This window comes from Anopheles stephensi, chromosome 3 (assembly GCF_013141755.1).
Source record: "Anopheles stephensi strain Indian chromosome 3, UCI_ANSTEP_V1.0, whole genome shotgun sequence".
Taxonomy (NCBI): domain Eukaryota; kingdom Metazoa; phylum Arthropoda; class Insecta; order Diptera; family Culicidae; genus Anopheles; species Anopheles stephensi.
Genome location: NC_050203.1, coordinates 24354374 through 24370866, shown reverse-complemented (window position 1 = coordinate 24370866; position 16493 = coordinate 24354374). Strand labels below are relative to the sequence as shown.

Here is a 16493-nt window from a genome sequence, read left to right as displayed (position 1 = left end):
TTGCCGGTGGTACAGGTTGGAACGTGTGCAAATGAGCTTCGTGTTGCAGCACGTGGCATTAAAATGTCCTTCCCGAGGGTTTATGGTGGATGTATGTGTGTGCCGCTTTATCGTCGTCATACACGAACCGTTTGCCGCTCCCTCCAACTATACTTCCACTGCAATCTCACTTATTAGATGGAACCATTTTTCAACCAGCCTGCAACGAGAAAACAGGGGAAAACAGACAGCAAGGACAAGACATTTTCCACCAAAATGAGAATGGCGAGATGGAGGGAAAAACAGCCGTAAATACGAACGGTAAACACTTGAGGAACGTGATTTTCCCATTATGTTGCGTCTTAGCAGTGAAAATAGCACGAACCGAAAGTGGTTCGGTTTGTATGGGTGTGTGTGTGTGTGCGCGATGGGTTTTCCCCCGCAACAACAGCTGATGAGTTGCAGCATGATGGAAGAATTTTAGACTCGAGGCAGCTGTAAGCTTAAAGTGAATGCAAATACAGGATTAAAAGAGCAAAATTAAGAGGATATGAATTTAAACCTTTTCTACTATGTTTTGCCTGTGAAGTAAAGGTTTTACCAGCTAGGTAAAATAAGCGACAATGTATCAGACATCAGTCTGATTTATATGCAGAATGTTTCTGGAGCTCGTAAATTGCAAAAAAAATGTCTCCGAGGCTATTTCGCCTGTTGATTGGTGCAACGTAAAAAAATGTATTGCACACTGTCAGGCGTATTTTGACTTTACCCAGCGGTGTAAACCGTTTTAGTGGCACAATACACTTGTGGCTCAGGGTATAAAACAACATTTTGAAATAGAAAGATAACACTGATAACAGTATCAGTAGGTTTAATTTTTTTTAAATTACACCGTTTCCTAATTACATATTCTAACATTTCCTCAGTAGATCATGAGTGTTCTACTATCTGAAAAACTACGATCAATTTCTGAAACTTGTAATCATTCAAAAGTAAATTCAAATGTGTTAGAATGTTATTCAGAATTTTTAGAAGGCCTCTTTACGCTTTTTGTACCTCGATATTCGATCGCCGCGACACTCAATTGTCACATGTGTTCACACACATGTGAACTTTAAATGATGTTTTTCTCAATTGTAGTGGAAGATTCCTAACTTGGTGAGCTGCCTATTTGCTTCACATTAATATTTATAGGTAAAATTTCATTTGAAAAGAGGATTATTTTTGTGGAGTTTTACACAGATTTGAGTATCCAGATTTGAGAACGACGTGGCTATGATAGCCGCTTAACTGTGGTAAATATGTTAGCGAAGAGAGTTTTAAACGTGTGAATATGCATCTTAACCGTCTGAAGATCCATTTTAAACGTCTGATGAAGGTCTCAACATAATTAATCTCTGGATTTATTTTTTCATATATGTATGAAAAAGCACCTGTTTTATTTAATAGATACAAAATATAATTAAATAATATTACAATGAATTAATTATCCTGTTTTTTACATTAATAATTGTATTTTTTATTATATTTTTACTCATGAGGGACGGCTTGGTCCTATTGCTTTAATTATATTTTTTTAAATTATTATAAAAATCCTTTTTTTGCTTTTGGAATTATGGAAAAGATAATTTTGGGTATCTATTTTGCGGAAATGTTTAAAAAAAAGGTTTCTTGTGTCTGCGATAATAATGTTTTTCATTTTAGAATAGCTTCTGCTTGAGCATGTTTAATATTTTCTTTCTTTCACATTTTTGTAGCTGCCTGAAATTTATTTCCCTACCTTGATATAGCATTCATCAACCCTTTTTTCCAAGCAAATTGCCTGATATCTACACTGCAACATCGATGCCCAAACCAACCACATTCAATCTCAATAATTTTTATCTCATCCCACGTAAAACGTAATACATACCTTTCCCCATTTGCTCTACTCTATCCCCCATTAACAACCCGGAAATGTCGCCTCTGCATGCATACTCCTCACGCTCAATCCTTCCATCTATCTCCGGACCGGACGGAACACCGGTGGGTCACACACTCACATACAAACACACATAAAACCACTACATCGCCCCACAACAGTTTGCCGCCTGGAAAGGATCACAGGTACAGTAGTAACCGATGCGCAACAACAAAAACAGCCCCGATTCGTGGTCTTCCTCTGTTTTGTCCACTTTGAATCGAAAATTCAGAAGTCAAAAACAAAATTTGCATTTGTTTCCCGCTTTTATTTCTTTCCGAGCGTTTTTCGAGTGAACCGTTCAGCAGGCTCTCTTTTCCTCGTTTTTGGCAAGACAAAGCAAATGCGATGCATTTGCGTTTCAATAACACTTTCGTGTGAGAGGCAAATACATAACTCGGAAAGGAACGGAAATCATTCCGACAACGAGTTGAGCCATCGTTATCATCAGGCAAAATTAGTAAATTTAATTGTTGTAATGAAGTGTCCCTGAAAAGTTGAGACACTTTTGCTCTCAGTTTGAAGGAGTGATTGGTTAAATTTGTGTGAGCATTTTGATTGCATGCGACCAAACTATGGAAAACAGTTTTGTCAGTTTTGTAAATTAACATCTTAATAGATTGAATGAAAATTATTAAAAAATAATAGTAGATTAGAAAATGTGGCTTTAAATTGCATGAAGAGTTAGAAATTACACTAGTCTTGCATACTTTTAGGCGTTCAATAAGTGTTTTAAAGGTCTTTTTGTCTACTTAGACACTTCTTCCACAAATATTTTCCTAATCTTTCTTCCTTCCAATGCTCTCACTACTCAAAGACGCTTCCTTTAACAACCATATGCTTCTCCAACCCATTGCAGGGTTCGCTAACCAAAGCCTTCCGGATGAGCTCCAACTACAAACCGCGGGGCAGCAACGGTGGCGGCGGCGGAAGTGGTGCCGGTTCCGACAAGAACAGCGTCTACAGCTCGACCTCACCGACACCATCGTTCAGCAGCAGCGAAGGTGGTATCTATGCCACGGTCGGTTCACTCCAGACCCATCCGGCTTTCTTCCATCATCTGCCACCGCCAACGTCCGCACCGCCACCGATCCCGGGCGGGTCCTCCTCCGTGGGACTTCGTTCGATCGAATCGATGCCAACGGGGTCGGGCCTAGCGCTGGAGCGGGCGAACGCGATCGCCAACAATCGTGTCAGTGCACCGCCCATGGATAGTGGGCACGCAACACTGCCAAAGTATGCGCAACATCGACGGGTGAAGAGCATTAGCGACATCGAGATTCCTTCCGTAGGACCCGTCGGTTAAGGGGACCCAAAAGAAGCTCGATCGATTTAATACTCTTTCGGTTTAGTAATTTCACCCTCCTTTCGTTACTTTTCGAACGTGGAAATGAGTTGTTTAAATATTAAGAAGTCATATTCTGACAGACACCACGAACAGTAGCCTCTCCAATCAACCCCCTACTGAGGTGTGTGAGTGTCACATAAGTCACTGAAAACTCGATTGAAAACTGACCACACATTCAAAACCCGCATTGCCACAACCAACCAAGGGCGAAGGGACAAAAAAAAAAGGTGGCAAAAGAGGAGCCGCGGTTTTTCCCGGCAGGGAAACGAACTGATGAGGATGACTTTCGTAACTACTGGTAGCCGAAATTCCGGTGCAGCTTGCGCGGTTAACCACAAACCCATCAACGTTTGTCAACGCACCCGGTATGAAGTTTTGGGGCGTTCGGTGGTTGGTACGCTCAAAACGCTTCCCAGCAAGGGTGCTAACTTCAATGATACTAATGCTGGAGACAGAACGCCCAGAAGTTGACAATGGGATGTTACTGTAATGACAGTTTAAAGTATTTTTGGTTTATTATTTATTTTTTGTAGAAAAAAGGTCCCCAATTTTAGCAATTCTGTATTGAAACATTCTTATAATGAATTAATAATTTCTATCTCCTCTCAAAGGTTGCACAGACTGAGTGAATTATGATTGAATTATTTTCGATAACGCACTTTATACATTCCAATTTTATACATTCCACACAATGTTGGTCCCGAGATTCTCGACCGGGAGCGTCTGGCAGGATATAGAGGGTGCTTGACCAATTTCCACATTACATTTCCATGACTCAGGCTCCTGCCGCCATCCCTCCTATTAATAAGCCGCTGCACTAATTAGAGCAGCGTGCGTTAATTCGAATTTACTGCGTTCGAATCGATTTGCGGTTTATGGTTCATGGTTTCGGAGTGCAGATTTCACTAATGATATCCGATCCGGACCTCAACTCGCTATCGACCGAATTTGTCTGCAGCAGGGGTTGTTTTCGATTTCTGTTCCTCGATTTTTTTCGTTTCGTTGATTCTTATCATACTGGTGCTAGTTTTAGTTCCCAACTTACATGGCCGACAGTGTGCAATCGAATGTGTAATCGTAACCTAACATTAAGCTTTACTTTGGTTTTAGTTAAACCTTTTTGCAAATTAGATTTAACGCTCACCGGTTCAATCCTATTTAAGCGGTTTTATTTATGTGCTACATAATGATATCATTTATCATTCCGTAATCGTTAGTTTTGTACGTGATTTTAAGTCTCGCGGTGGGGGGGGGGAGCATTTTTTTCCAATGGTACAATTTTTAGTCGATAGTCTCGCATCGACCGCAGGACCTTTTCATTTGCAGGCGGCTAATGCGTTCGTAATCATCATTACCTGTGCGTTAAAGTGTGTGCGTGTAAGAGTAGTTCGAAATGGTGGTACGCATGATGGCTGTTCAACATATCATTCACCAGCTTGGACAGGCTTCGACGGACGATACGGAATAATACTTTCGATCCAACCGTAGATGGTGATATTCGATAGTGGAACTCAATTTCGCAGAATCAAAAGACATCTAGATTACAGACACCTTTCATTATCGTACACCATCGTTCAAAGAGTGATTAGAGTTAAACAACCCAACAAGGCGTGTAGCTAGCGAGCGAGATAATCAATACTAAACAGAGAGATATAGAAAACTCAAAAGCAAAATCCAGTAGTAAGAAAAAAGTTTTCACGATGATATCTAAAGTGCTATTTATATTTCATCACATTTCATCGTGACGTGCGTGTGCGTACGAGATAAAAAAAACACACAAAACATGTCTTCTCCGATAATGAATAGTAATGAAAACTACGGCTAGACTAAGTATGAATTTATTGGGCTCAAAAACAAAAAAAAAAAGATTTGCAACTAGTAAGCAAGTATTCAGACGAGAAGCAAGTATTGAAAAGGAGCACGGAAAACGAGAGGCAAAACACATCCGACGATGACCAACGTTGCTGTATTTATTGAGAACCAATTATATATTTTGTAGGCATATAAAAATTATCACTTATTGTCACTTATAAAATCAATCACAATTCTTTCCTAACCAAACCAAAATCAGTACGAAACCAAATTGCAAATAAAACAGATTGAAAGTAACGCAATGTGTCATTGGACTTGGTTCATACGTTTTCACTTGAAAGAATGTTTGGAATAAGGTAAAGAAACGTATTTATATTTTAAACAGAAATCCTAAAAAACATTATTAAAATAATGAAATAGAGACCCTTTATTGCATTACATCATAAACGTTCATCTTTCAACTGCACCACGCTGCAGGCGCACTACTGCCATCTAGCGGACGGTAGCGAAAACTGTACTAGCGCTAGCAGTGCTGCCAAAGAACGATGGATAGTTCTGTTTTTTTTTCTTATTTTTTATTTGCAAGTTTAACAAGAATCATTGCATATTTTTTAGTGCAAAATTCGTCTCAAAATGTGTTCTTTGTACTGTAAAATGTTTGCATCTTTTTTAAACCCTAAAAGCGTTCTTGCTTGTCGCTCCCGTTACTCTTGTTCATGCGCAATTGCGCTGGTGAACCATACACCATAGCATTTTTCTTTGGTTTTTGGACATTTTACGGGTTTCGATGCAAGTAAAAAAAGTGTATAAAAAAACTTCAGCGCAGTAGTACTTAATTTGAATGGTTTTTTGTTTTTCTTCTCGATGAATCAACAACCTTTCTTGGGCAAGATATGCGGAACCGGAGAAATGGTTATATATTTAGAATAATAAAGGCTTGAAGTCGTGTTGTCTTCACCGCACGTGATAACTTATGATCTCTTCTTCTTCTGCTTCATTATTTTCCTAGCCAACTCTTTGGTCTTGCACGCCATTTCTGGTTACTAGTCTTGTTGATACTGCAAAGTTGGATAGTCAGTCCACTCTACGGGCGAACGGTCCGGATGGGATTTGAACTCCTGTACTGCAAGGTGTGAAGATCGGTGCGGCTCCCGCCTGGGCAACCGTACCGCCCCTAAATAATTTATAATAATGCTCACAAAATTAGTGAAGGCATTGCCTCCTTGTTATTGAAGAGTGAGGAGTGTATTTTTTACTTAAGTATTTTTCCATGAATTATTAATAAATAAATTGATAAATAAAATAAATGTTTTTCACGTTTCTTCTTAAAATGGTCTCCGATTTCCAGGCCTCAAGGGTCCTTCCATCATTGGCTTCATAGACACAATTTATGTTTTCTGTAAGTTAAAAATTAAATATTGAAATTTGTTCATCTCTTCTTTTTGTGTTCATCTCTTTCATATGATGAACATGAAAGCTAAATCTTCGTATTTTTATATAACTTTTTTTTTAAATAAATACATTGTTAACATTTAAACCATGCGATTTGGTTATGAAAAATTGAATTTATTCTTTATTTACTTTAACCATTAAATATGCTGCACGTGTACACTCTTCTTAATGCTCTCTCGCTCTCCGACAGTCGTGCGCCGCGCTTACCATAGGTCAAGATAAACGCTCTCTCTCTCTCTCGCGCGCGCGCTTCACCATTCGCGCACGGACGCATTCTTTCATCTCAGTGCTGATCAGATCGCCGAGCAACACGCTGGCTGCATTCGTTCGTTAAATGCAGTAGGAAAAAGCGTTACAATAAAGCGACATTTTGTGGTGTAAATTTAAGTACCAAAAAGCTAAAAGACAAAAACAAAGGTAAGCATTAAATTATTTTCTTCAAGACAACAACATCAAAAACCCCTTGATGGTTGGAGAGTGCGGTGGCGGCTTTCTTGGGGTAAGCGAGCACCAGTGCGTGAGCGTCTCGTGGCCGCGTGTAACGGGACTTTCTTCCGTCTGGTGCGCCGCATACCTGTGCTGGTGAAGAAGAGAATCATCATCGCCGTGAAGCATAAGACGAAATAAGAAGGTTTCGGGGTGAATGTTATTGCTTGTGGGCTGGCTGCGCTGGTGTGCGGGCCCGGATCCGACTGTCGTCATCATCATCATCATCTGAATCGCTCGGGTAGAAATATGCTAAGAACGAAGCTCAGGAAACGGAAAGAAACGACATTTGCCAAGAAATTATCTCTCGTTACGGTTTTCGTTCGAAGGTAATGGATTTGGCGTTGGAAATAGCAAACAGTGAGGTCGTAAGTTCTTAGAATTACATTCTGGAACAAAAGCGCATTGTTGTAATTGTTATAACTGCTGTAACGAACGAACCGAAAGCATTTCGATAGCGCTACTGTTCTTGGTGGGCGCACTATTCGTGGTGACATACTTTGCGTACGCGCGCGCAACTCTAACACCCCGTCTTTGTGCCCATTCTCCAGTGAAAGTTGCGAAGTCATACGCGGTGTGCTCATTTTAAAAAATCGACCAAACTACCACAAAAATTTACCCAGCTCTGTGTAAGGAATAATGAAAATCAGCACAAAAAAAATTAACAATTTTTGAGTGAAAAGCCCTGAGAAACGTAATGCCTTATCGATATCTAGACTAAACGTGTCGTTGCTAGCTAAAGAAAAGGAGAAAATGGTTCAGCAGGTGTGATGATGTTTACGCACGTGCACTATTCGCAAACTATCGAGCTTGACCATTCCAGACACTGACGTGTACCACCTTGGGGAGTTTTCTTCTGCAACTCGACCGTAAGGCAAGCGGATGCAGCAGTCGGTACGATCGTTAGCCTGAGTAGTTCGCGTGATGAAAGCGGGATGAACAGTGGAATGTGAAAAGATTGTGTTTTAGTTGTCCTATAACGTCGGTTTGCTGATCGCTGATCTTCAGTAGCTAAAGCCTAGAAAATATCAAGCCGTGAAATGTATCTACCCGAAGGCTTGGTAATAATTCAAGTTGAATAGGGGTTTCGACCAAACACGATTCTTTTGTTAATCTCAAACTAATCTCCTATTTCAATGCTAACCTTTCAGCCCCTTCAATCCAACATGGGCGAAAAGCTGTCCCCATCTCCGGTGGCAGCAGCGGAACCCACCAACACCAAGCACACCACCGGAAAGGAAGTGTCCAAAGACAAAACAAAGCACCGTCGTAACAGTAAGGAAGAGAAGCAATCGGCCAAGAAGACGCTTAAATGGCAACCATCCATGCAGGATGATACCGACCACGAACGTAAATCCATGCTAACCGCGTACGTGCTGTGGCTGTTCGGTGGAGTGTTCGGTGTTCACCATTTCTATCTGCGCCAGGATCGCCGTGCCTTCATCTGGTGGAGTACGCTCGGATATTTCGGTATCGGTTGGATCGCGGAAGTCCTGCAGATACCGTCCATGGTACGGGATGCGAACGAAGATCCACGGTTTGTGGAAGAGTTTAACGCGAAGCTACGAACGAACCGGAAGCCACCATTTTCTACCTGGCGCTTCCTGCTCGCGATCATGATCGGCTACTGGTGGGGTCAGATGATCATGATTGCGATCCCGCAGGCCGTGTTTTTCGGTGTCGATTGGGGATTTCTGCATTGGTTGATACCGCTCGGTGTAGCTTTAGGTTGGTGGCTATATGATTTACTACAGCTCAAGGGATAAGGAGGAGTTATTAACGAGTTACCTTTCTCACAGGTGTCTGGACGGTGGGTAATATGGGTCGCGAGAAGGGAGTCTTCTGGCACTGTCTGGTAGCATCGTACGGTTCGTACCTTTCCCGGTACTTTATCATGGACGAAGCATACTGGTTCACGACGATGGCATTCTGTTGCGCACTAGCGTTCGATCACTTCTCCAAGGAATGGAATCTGGAAGTTCCGAAGAAACGGCGTCTTACAAGGTGAGTTTGGTAAAGCTTTGCAAAACATCCAACAAGCTACTCACCTCCGAAATAATCTGTCCGGATTCGTTACAGACGCCTAGCGACGCTTACCGCAGCCGCCGTGATCTATCTCTCCCTGTGGGGTTGCTTCGTCTACTTCAACGGTACAATCACGGACAGCGAGGGCGATGAGGTACCGGTACACGAAGCTCTGTACAACTTCCTCAAGTCTCCCTGGTGGACGGACCTGAAGCAAACGCTCTACGATACGGTACAGTTCGCGAAGCATCACGGTTGGGCGGAGGTTTGGAAGCAAATCATCGACTCGATGGATGCGGACGGTGAGCAGAACGCGTACAAGGTGCTGGGTATTAGTGCGACCGCTTCGCAGAACGAAATCAACACGCTGTGCCGCAACCTGTCGAAGGAATCGCACCCGGACAAGGTGAAGGACGAAGGCAAACGGCGAGCGGCGGAGGAACGGTTCATGGAGATACAGCAGGCGTGTGAGGTGCTGAGCAAGACGCGCAGGAAGCGCCGTCAACGGAATAAGAAATCCGATGAGCTGTAGGGTGGGTGGATAGGGCGAACGCGTGTATATAGCTGAAGGAGTTTCGATGGTGGGTGACGAGCAGAACTCACCGCATCCAGATCTGTACCGTAGTGTGTGACTGACATTGAATAAAATATTTAATTACCCACTATCTAAACCAGCTACGAATGTCTTGTCCAATATCTTACACACCAGACTGACCAGAGAAGTCCCAGAGAAAGGACCTGATAGGTCCTCGATCTAATTTGCTCAAGAAATTTAATTTCAAAGCCACGCTAGCCTCCACTTAAAATTATCTCCGAAACCTTATCGGACAGATGTGTTTCGATGAAGCAAAATTAAACTGCAAATTATTCTTCTCCTCGGCAGCAGGTACTTCCTCATTATCTTCACACGCTTGTCCTGCATTACGATCCTCCTCAAACAGGTAGCTTCGGAGCACGCTTTTACCATTCCAATCATTCACTCGCAGGCACTCGAACCGAGCGGAAATGGCTGCGAGTCTGCACCTCACCGTTCTAGCTCTTGTAGGGCTTGCTTTGCTGCACTCCGCCAGCACAACCACCGACGACAACCTGTTTCCACTTTCGATCATTCACATCAACGATATCCACGCGCATTGGGAGGAAATCGATACGGCCAGTGTAACCTGTGATCCGAAGAGTGAGGCAGCTGCAAACCAGTGTCTCGGAGGGTACGCCCGAACAGTTACGATCGTGAAACAGTTGCTACAGTCCCGTACGAATCCCGTCTACCTGAACATCGGCGATAACTTCCAGGGTACGCTTTGGTACAACATACACCGTTGGAATGCGACAGCCTTCTTCCTTAATCTACTGCCAGCGGATGCTGTGGTAAGTTACCGCGGTTTGGAACTATCCTCGGGGGTGTTTTCTTCATCAGTCGTCTCTTAACCTCCGATAGACCGTTGGAAACCATGAGTTTGATGATGGAATTGCTGGTGTGGTCCCGTACCTGGAGGCTCTCACATCACCCGTTCTGCTAGTAAACGTCGACAACTCGAAAGAACCTTCCTTCAGCAAGTTCCGCCCTTCGATGGTGCTGGAGCGCGGGGGACGCAAAATAGGACTTATTGGAGTGATCCTACGCACCACGTACAACATGGCGGACACGGGCGCACTAGTGTTCGAAGACGAGGCAGAAACTGTCCGCAAAGAGGCCGATCGGCTTGCGGCGGAAGGTGTAGACATCGTGATCGTCTTATCGCACTGCGGTCTCGATGTGGATCACATCATCGCGGCCAATGCGGGCCCTAACGTAGACCTTATTGTTGGTGGACATTCGCACAGCTTCCTGTACACGGGACAAAACGATAAGATTCCTATGACACCTGCTTCCGAGTATCCGACCGTGGTCAAGCAAGCCGATGGACATCGGGTGTTGATTGTGCAGGCTTCCGCCTACACGAGACTAGTCGGTGACATTGTGCTGCACTTCGATGAGCAGGGAATTGTACAGAGATGGGACGGAAACCCGATCTACCTGTCGAACGACATCGTTCCGGATGCAGAAATCATGGAAGCGATCTTACCGTGGAAGGTGGCCATCGATGAGGTGGGTGAGCGTACGATTGGTTCGACGGCGGTCGATCTGCTGAAACCTCCGTGCAACTTTGGCGAGTGTGTGCTGGGCAATTTGATAGCCGACTCGATGGTGGAAGCGTTTGTACCGATGGCGGCAGAGGGCCATTGGACGTATGCTTCGATCGCAGCGATCGCCGTTGGCCGTATTCGACAGAGTCTGGTTCCTGGAGGTGGGTGATAGTACTTTAAACTCGTTCCGGTGTGAATCGTCTGCTAAATGTTCCTCATTCTCTTCAGACATCTCCTTCAAACATCTAATTGAAGTGCTTCCGTTCGAGAACCAGCTCATCTGTTACGATCTTCGCGGCGATCAGTTGGTCGGACTCCTTGAGCATGGTGCCGAGCTGTCTTGGGATGAGCATCGGTTCAATGCAAAGAATCTGATGCACGTTTCTGGTTTGCGTGTCGTCTACAACGTTACCAATCCGATCGGCTATCGGGTGCTCTCGGTTGAAGCACGCTGTCAGGATTGTTCCGAACCGAGCTACGCTCCGGTCGAGATGTTTAAGATGTATCGTGTGATCACCGTCTCGTATCTCGCCGATGGGGGCGATGGGTTCGAGATTTTCCCAAGATACGGAACGAATAAGGTCGTTGCTCCGGTCGATGATGTACAGGCGTTCGAGGAGTACGTGAAGGCGCGCTCACCCGTTGCACCTGTGCTTGAGGAACGCATTAAAATCCTCACCTGAAATCGCCGTGACAAGATACGAAAGGAGGAAAATAAAGAAGCAATGTCATGTATACCAAACTCACGTGCTTGAGCTGCTTCTGTATTCGTGGTAGATGGGTGACTATGCGACTGCCCCGCCGATGGTTTGCCATCTGTTGTGTGTGATTGAAGTTTATAATCCTCCATTATCTTGAAGACTCTCTTCTCTTCTCTCAAGATGATACAAGTGACATTTCTTGGCCGTGCGGCAACAAGCTCAGTATCTTATCTGCTATAACCCTTCAGGGAACTAATTGAAGACAATCGGCGTTATCTTCGGCCAAACCTGCTAATGACGACGATGTCCACAAAGTCTTCCTGTCCAAGGCTCTTCTCCCATTTTGGTACTTGAAAAAACATGAAAACAATATTTTAATGCAAAGAAGGAGCCAACGATCAAACCTGAAATCTTCATAGTGGGAAACAAATTCAGCACAACAAAAAAAAGCTTGCAACGGAGAAAACTGCGAGTCGTAATTTTTTATGCCCTCCCCTCCTCATCCGATGGCACCCCTAACGCACATTATCGCTTCACGTTTTTCTGATCGGGTTTGCAAGGCTTGCTCGCGGGTCTGCTCCCTACTCTCCGCCGCCTAATGTCGAGGTGGAATCGATTGGTGGTGGTAATGAAGGGCGTTCGAATGATTCGTTGATTCGAATCTTCGGTGCGCATTTCGGCTTGGGAAGTTCCCAGTTTCGCGGCAGATTTTGCACAGTGAGCACACACAGCAGACCGTGCGCTCGCTCGCTCACTCACTAGAAATGGCGCACAGCCGGTGTACGTTCCCACGTTTGGCGGTCATTTGCTTCTGTGCCTCACTGGCAGCGTTCACCAGCGGGCAGGAGGATCTGTTCCCACTGTCCATCGTGCATATTAACGATTTTCACGCCCGCTTCGAGGAGGTCAATGAGGCCAGCGTCACGTGTGATGCAACCGGTGGTGAGAAGTGTATCGGTGGGTACGCACGAACGGTGACGGTGCTGAAGCAGCTGCTTGCCGAACGGCCCAATCCCATCTATCTGAACGCGGGCGACAACTTCCAGGGTACGCTCTGGTACAACATCCACCGGTGGAATGCAACGTCCACGTTCCTGAACATGCTTCCGGCTGATGCGATGGTGGGTTTAGTGTATGCATGGGTGGTACGAAAGGCGCTTCTTACGTGTTCTTATCTTCCCGCTGTAGACCATCGGGAACCACGAGTTCGATAATGGTGTGGAGGGTGTAGTGCCGTTTCTGGAGACGATCCAATCGCCGGTACTGCTGGTGAATGTGAACAACAGCAGGGAACCGGATTTTAACCAGTTCAACAAGAGTCTCGTGCTGGAGCGTGGTGGACGCCGGATCGGTGTGATCGGTGTGATACTCAGCACGACCGATACGATCGCCAACACGGGAGACCTCATTTTTGAGGATGAGGTAGAAACGATACAAGCCGAGGCGGAACACTTGACCGCACTCGGGTGTGACATTATCGTCGTCCTATCGCACTGTGGAATCGATGTTGATCGCGCCATAGCGGCGAATGTAGGCCCACTGGTGGACATTATTGTGGGGGGCCATTCCCACACCTTCCTGTACACCGGCGATCATCCTACCATCCCAATGAATCCGGCGTCCGAATATCCGACCGTCGTTTCGCAACCGAACGGCCATCGGGTGCTGATTGTGCAGGCGTCCGCCTACACCAAGCTGGTGGGCGATATCATCCTGTACTTTGACGATCGGGGCATTGTTCAGCGCTGGGAGGGCAATCCCATCTATCTAAGCAATGAGATCGTGCCGGATCCGGACATCGCGGATGCGTTGATCCCGTGGAAGGTGGCTGTGGATGAGATCGGCAATCGAAAGATTGGTTCGACGGGTGTCGATCTCCAGAAGGCTAGCTGTGGATTCGGTGAGTGTAACCTGGGCAGCCTAATCGCTGACTCGATGGTGGCTGCCTTTGTGCCGCGCGCAGAACCTGGACATTGGACGTACGCATCCGTTGCGGTGCTGGCAGTCGGTGGCATCCGTGTGGGTCTGTTCCGCGGAGGTAAGTGTGGGGAATGAGCTTCAGCTGAAACAAAGGAAAACACGTTTCTAACGTGTTCTCTTCATGCCTCCAGATCTTGCCTTTAAAAATCTGATCGAGGTGTTGCCGTTCGAGAATGCGCTGGTGTGCTTCGATATGCGCGGCGATCATCTGATCGAGCTGATGGAGTACAGTGTGGAAAAGTCCTGGGATGAGGATCGCTTCAATGGAGCGAACATGCTGCAAGTGTCCGGACTTCGCGTACTGTACAACGTTACCAATCCGGTCGGTGAGCGTGTGCTGGCGCTGGATGTACTGTGTCATGCGTGTGACGTGCCCAGGTACGAGCCGGTCGAACCGTTCCGGAAGTATCGTGTCATAACGAACTCGTTTTTGGCTGGTGGTGGTGATGGATTCACGGTGTTCGAACGGTACGGTCAACGGAAGGTGACTGGACCGGTCGATATTGATGCGTTCGAGAGCTACGTCCGGGATCGGTCGCCCGTATTTCAGGGAGTAGATGGAAGGATTACGGTGTTAACGTAGTACCGGAGATCATAGTTACAGTAGATAGGAATAGAAAATAGTATCATATTATATGGGTTGCAACATCTGAAATACAGTCAGTCGATTAAAATCCTCTATCTACTTCGCGATCTAATAATCCTTCCGCTCAGCTGGGGTCACTCAATCACACACGAAAACAAGCTTATCGGCATCCGAAATAAATAACTCAATTCATCACGATTGATTGACGATAGGATGATTTATCACGCGCCCGTGGTGGTGGCCACGCGTATGAATGAGAATCTTTTCCGTCGTTGACGTACTCCGCTTCTTATCACGCGACCGGTAGGCTGGAAAAGGGTTCGAACGCTTTCAAATGGATAAGCGTACGAATGAAGTGGCTAAGTTGATAGGAACGAACTGTGAGGTGGAGTAAATAATTATGATCAGTACAGTGCATTTCAAAATGGCGAGCAAGCATGCAGAACAGATTGTTCGTTTGCTTAGGCATCAGTGACAGCTGTCAGTGGCGTTGAGTGCTACTGTCCGCAATGAGTGCTCCCCCGGGAAGAAGGTGAATGCCTCTTGAACTGCAATGATATAGCAATCTGTTTTCCGACTATTGATCCCTATAGAATAAATCCGTGTCAGGAGAAGACAGATTAACGGTCCACTATCTTCGTAATCAATCGTAGACGAGAAAGTGCCCTACTTTTGGCGTTCGATGCGGTTCCGCAATGCTTCAGCCTGCCAAAGACAGTGGTATAAATATAAATCGGCATTTACTTAAAGGCATCAGTAACTGACCGTTTCTGGCGAAGCTTTCACCATGAGGTCCTTTCAGATATTCATACTGTGTGCAGCGTTGTGTATCGTCTCCGGTAAGGATAATATTGAAGTTTGCCGGTAATCTACGATGATTCTTACTAGAACTTTCCTGTCCTTAATAGCTCATCCCATGCCGGAGGATGATGACGCAAACAACAATCGTGTTGTAGGTGGTACCGATGCTGCCCCTGGTTCAGCCCCGTACCAAGTGTCCCTCCAAGGATTGTTCGGCCATTCGTGCGGTGGTTCCATCATTGACCGCCAGTGGGTACTGACAGCTGCTCACTGCGTTCAAACCACCAGTCCAAAGCTGCTCAAGGTGCTGGTGGGCACAAATAAGCTCAAGTCTGGTGGCCAACGGTACGGTGTGGAAAAGTTTTTCATCCACAGCCGCTACAGCATTCCAGCGTTCCACAATGACATTGCCCTGGTGAAGCTCAAATCGACACTACAGTACAGTGATCTCGTACAACCGATTGTGTACTGGGAACGGGAGGTGCCGGAAAATGCCACCCTAAGGCTGACTGGCTGGGGACGGCTATCAGCAATCGGATCGATCCCAGACAATCTGCAAACGATTGATTTGAAGTACGTACCGTACGAGGAATGTAAGCGGCTGCACGATAACAGTCCCAACGTGGACATTGGGCATGTCTGCACGCTGACGAAGAAGGGTGAGGGTGCATGTAATGTGAGTAGCTTTCCTCTAGACGTTAAGATCCTTGTTGACGTAGCGATTGAAATTCTACCCATATTGCAGGGCGATTCCGGTGGACCGCTGGTGTACGAAGGAAAGCTGGTTGGTGTGGTGAACTTTGGTGTACCGTGCGCCAAGGGCTTTCCGGATGCTTATGCCCGGGTGTCATACTATCACGATTGGATTCGAACGACGATGGCTAATAACTCGTAGGCTTTCCTGGTGAATGTTTCGGTTACATCCAATAAACACTTCACACTATCACCACAACGAGTTGGGAGTTAAAATCAAACTCAGGGGTAATGTTTTAAGCTTCCGCCAGCAATATTTCAGTGGATTAGCGTACTTAGTCATTGTCTGAGCCCTTTCGAATGAGGGTTTAGGACCTTCCACAATATCTCCATCAGCCCCCTTTGCCATTAATACCTAATCATGGAATCGATGTAAGCCTCTTCACCCGTGAAGACTGTATGCCCGAATCTCACGCTGAGCTTAACAAGTGTACGCTGTCCCACGGTGAGGAAGAACCAGATTAACACCCTATTATCTCCACT

General features: G+C 45.5%; 5 protein-coding genes across 14 annotated transcripts in view; all 5 read left to right on the top strand.

Moving 5' to 3' along the window:
- The window catches only part of LOC118511365 (kazrin-like), a 73104-nt gene extending 67703 nt beyond the window's left edge, over positions 1–5401 (top strand). For 8 of the 9 annotated variants that reach the window (XM_036054330.1, XM_036054335.1, XM_036054336.1 and 5 more), the window contains 2 exons: positions 2062–2085; positions 2799–5401. In XM_036054330.1, the coding sequence (XP_035910223.1) occupies positions 2062–2085; positions 2799–3245 (471 nt within the window). In that variant the 3' untranslated portion in view covers positions 3246–5401. The remainder of the gene's footprint in view (positions 1–2061; positions 2086–2798) is intronic. The other variant, XM_036054334.1, reaches the window with a different exon arrangement.
- Positions 5402–6815: 1414 nt separating this feature from the next.
- On the top strand, positions 6816–9733 carry LOC118511359 (dnaJ homolog subfamily C member 22-like). Of its 2 annotated transcripts, none has more exons than XM_036054321.1 (4): positions 6816–6968; positions 8189–8765; positions 8837–9041; positions 9117–9733. In XM_036054321.1, exons 2-4 carry the CDS (start codon positions 8204–8206, stop codon positions 9592–9594), a joined length of 1245 nt encoding a protein of 414 aa, XP_035910214.1. In that variant the 5' UTR covers positions 6816–6968; positions 8189–8203; the 3' UTR covers positions 9595–9733. The 2 variants fall into 2 exon arrangements, with proteins under 2 accessions (XP_035910214.1, XP_035910213.1); XM_036054320.1 differs by lacking the exon at positions 6816–6968 and adding an exon at positions 7341–8098.
- A 133-nt stretch (positions 9734–9866) lies between these two features.
- LOC118511356 (apyrase-like) lies at positions 9867–11935 on the top strand. The gene is made up of 3 exons (XM_036054317.1): positions 9867–10430; positions 10501–11350; positions 11418–11935. Exons 1-3 carry the CDS (start codon positions 10068–10070, stop codon positions 11870–11872), a joined length of 1668 nt encoding a protein of 555 aa, XP_035910210.1. The 5' UTR covers positions 9867–10067; the 3' UTR covers positions 11873–11935.
- A 546-nt stretch (positions 11936–12481) lies between these two features.
- On the top strand, positions 12482–14551 carry LOC118511357 (apyrase-like). The gene is made up of 3 exons (XM_036054318.1): positions 12482–13011; positions 13079–13928; positions 14002–14551. Exons 1-3 carry the CDS (start codon positions 12655–12657, stop codon positions 14451–14453), a joined length of 1659 nt encoding a protein of 552 aa, XP_035910211.1. The 5' UTR covers positions 12482–12654; the 3' UTR covers positions 14454–14551.
- A 560-nt stretch (positions 14552–15111) lies between these two features.
- Positions 15112–16204, top strand: LOC118511360 (chymotrypsin-2-like). Its single transcript, XM_036054322.1, has 3 exons — positions 15112–15295; positions 15365–15933; positions 16003–16204. Exons 1-3 carry the CDS (start codon positions 15244–15246, stop codon positions 16150–16152), a joined length of 771 nt encoding a protein of 256 aa, XP_035910215.1. The 5' UTR covers positions 15112–15243; the 3' UTR covers positions 16153–16204.
- Positions 16205–16493: the final 289 nt, after the last annotated feature.

Excerpts from the sequence above, each read along its gene's own strand:
- LOC118511359 (XM_036054320.1), top strand. The coding sequence starts at position 8,078 with ATGTATCTACCCGAAGGCTTG. Across the intron at positions 8,099-8,188 it reads TGTATCTACCCGAAGGCTTG|CCCCTTCAATCCAACATGGG; the intron begins GTAATAATTCAA and ends CTAACCTTTCAG. Across the intron at positions 9,042-9,116 it reads AAGAAACGGCGTCTTACAAG|ACGCCTAGCGACGCTTACCG; the intron begins GTGAGTTTGGTA and ends GATTCGTTACAG.
- LOC118511357 (XM_036054318.1), top strand. The coding sequence starts at position 12,655 with ATGGCGCACAGCCGGTGTACGTTCCCACGTTTGGCGGTCATTTGCTTC. Across the intron at positions 13,012-13,078 it reads TGCTTCCGGCTGATGCGATG|ACCATCGGGAACCACGAGTT; the intron begins GTGGGTTTAGTG and ends TTCCCGCTGTAG. Across the intron at positions 13,929-14,001 it reads TGTGGGTCTGTTCCGCGGAG|ATCTTGCCTTTAAAAATCTG; the intron begins GTAAGTGTGGGG and ends TCATGCCTCCAG.
- LOC118511356 (XM_036054317.1), top strand. The coding sequence starts at position 10,068 with ATGGCTGCGAGTCTGCACCTCACCGTTCTAGCTCTTGTAGGGCTTGCT. Across the intron at positions 10,431-10,500 it reads TACTGCCAGCGGATGCTGTG|ACCGTTGGAAACCATGAGTT; the intron begins GTAAGTTACCGC and ends AACCTCCGATAG. Across the intron at positions 11,351-11,417 it reads ACAGAGTCTGGTTCCTGGAG|ACATCTCCTTCAAACATCTA; the intron begins GTGGGTGATAGT and ends CATTCTCTTCAG.
- LOC118511360 (XM_036054322.1), top strand. The coding sequence starts at position 15,244 with ATGAGGTCCTTTCAGATATTCATACTGTGTGCAGCGTTGTGTATCGTC. Across the intron at positions 15,296-15,364 it reads AGCGTTGTGTATCGTCTCCG|CTCATCCCATGCCGGAGGAT; the intron begins GTAAGGATAATA and ends TGTCCTTAATAG. Across the intron at positions 15,934-16,002 it reads AGGGTGAGGGTGCATGTAAT|GGCGATTCCGGTGGACCGCT; the intron begins GTGAGTAGCTTT and ends CCCATATTGCAG.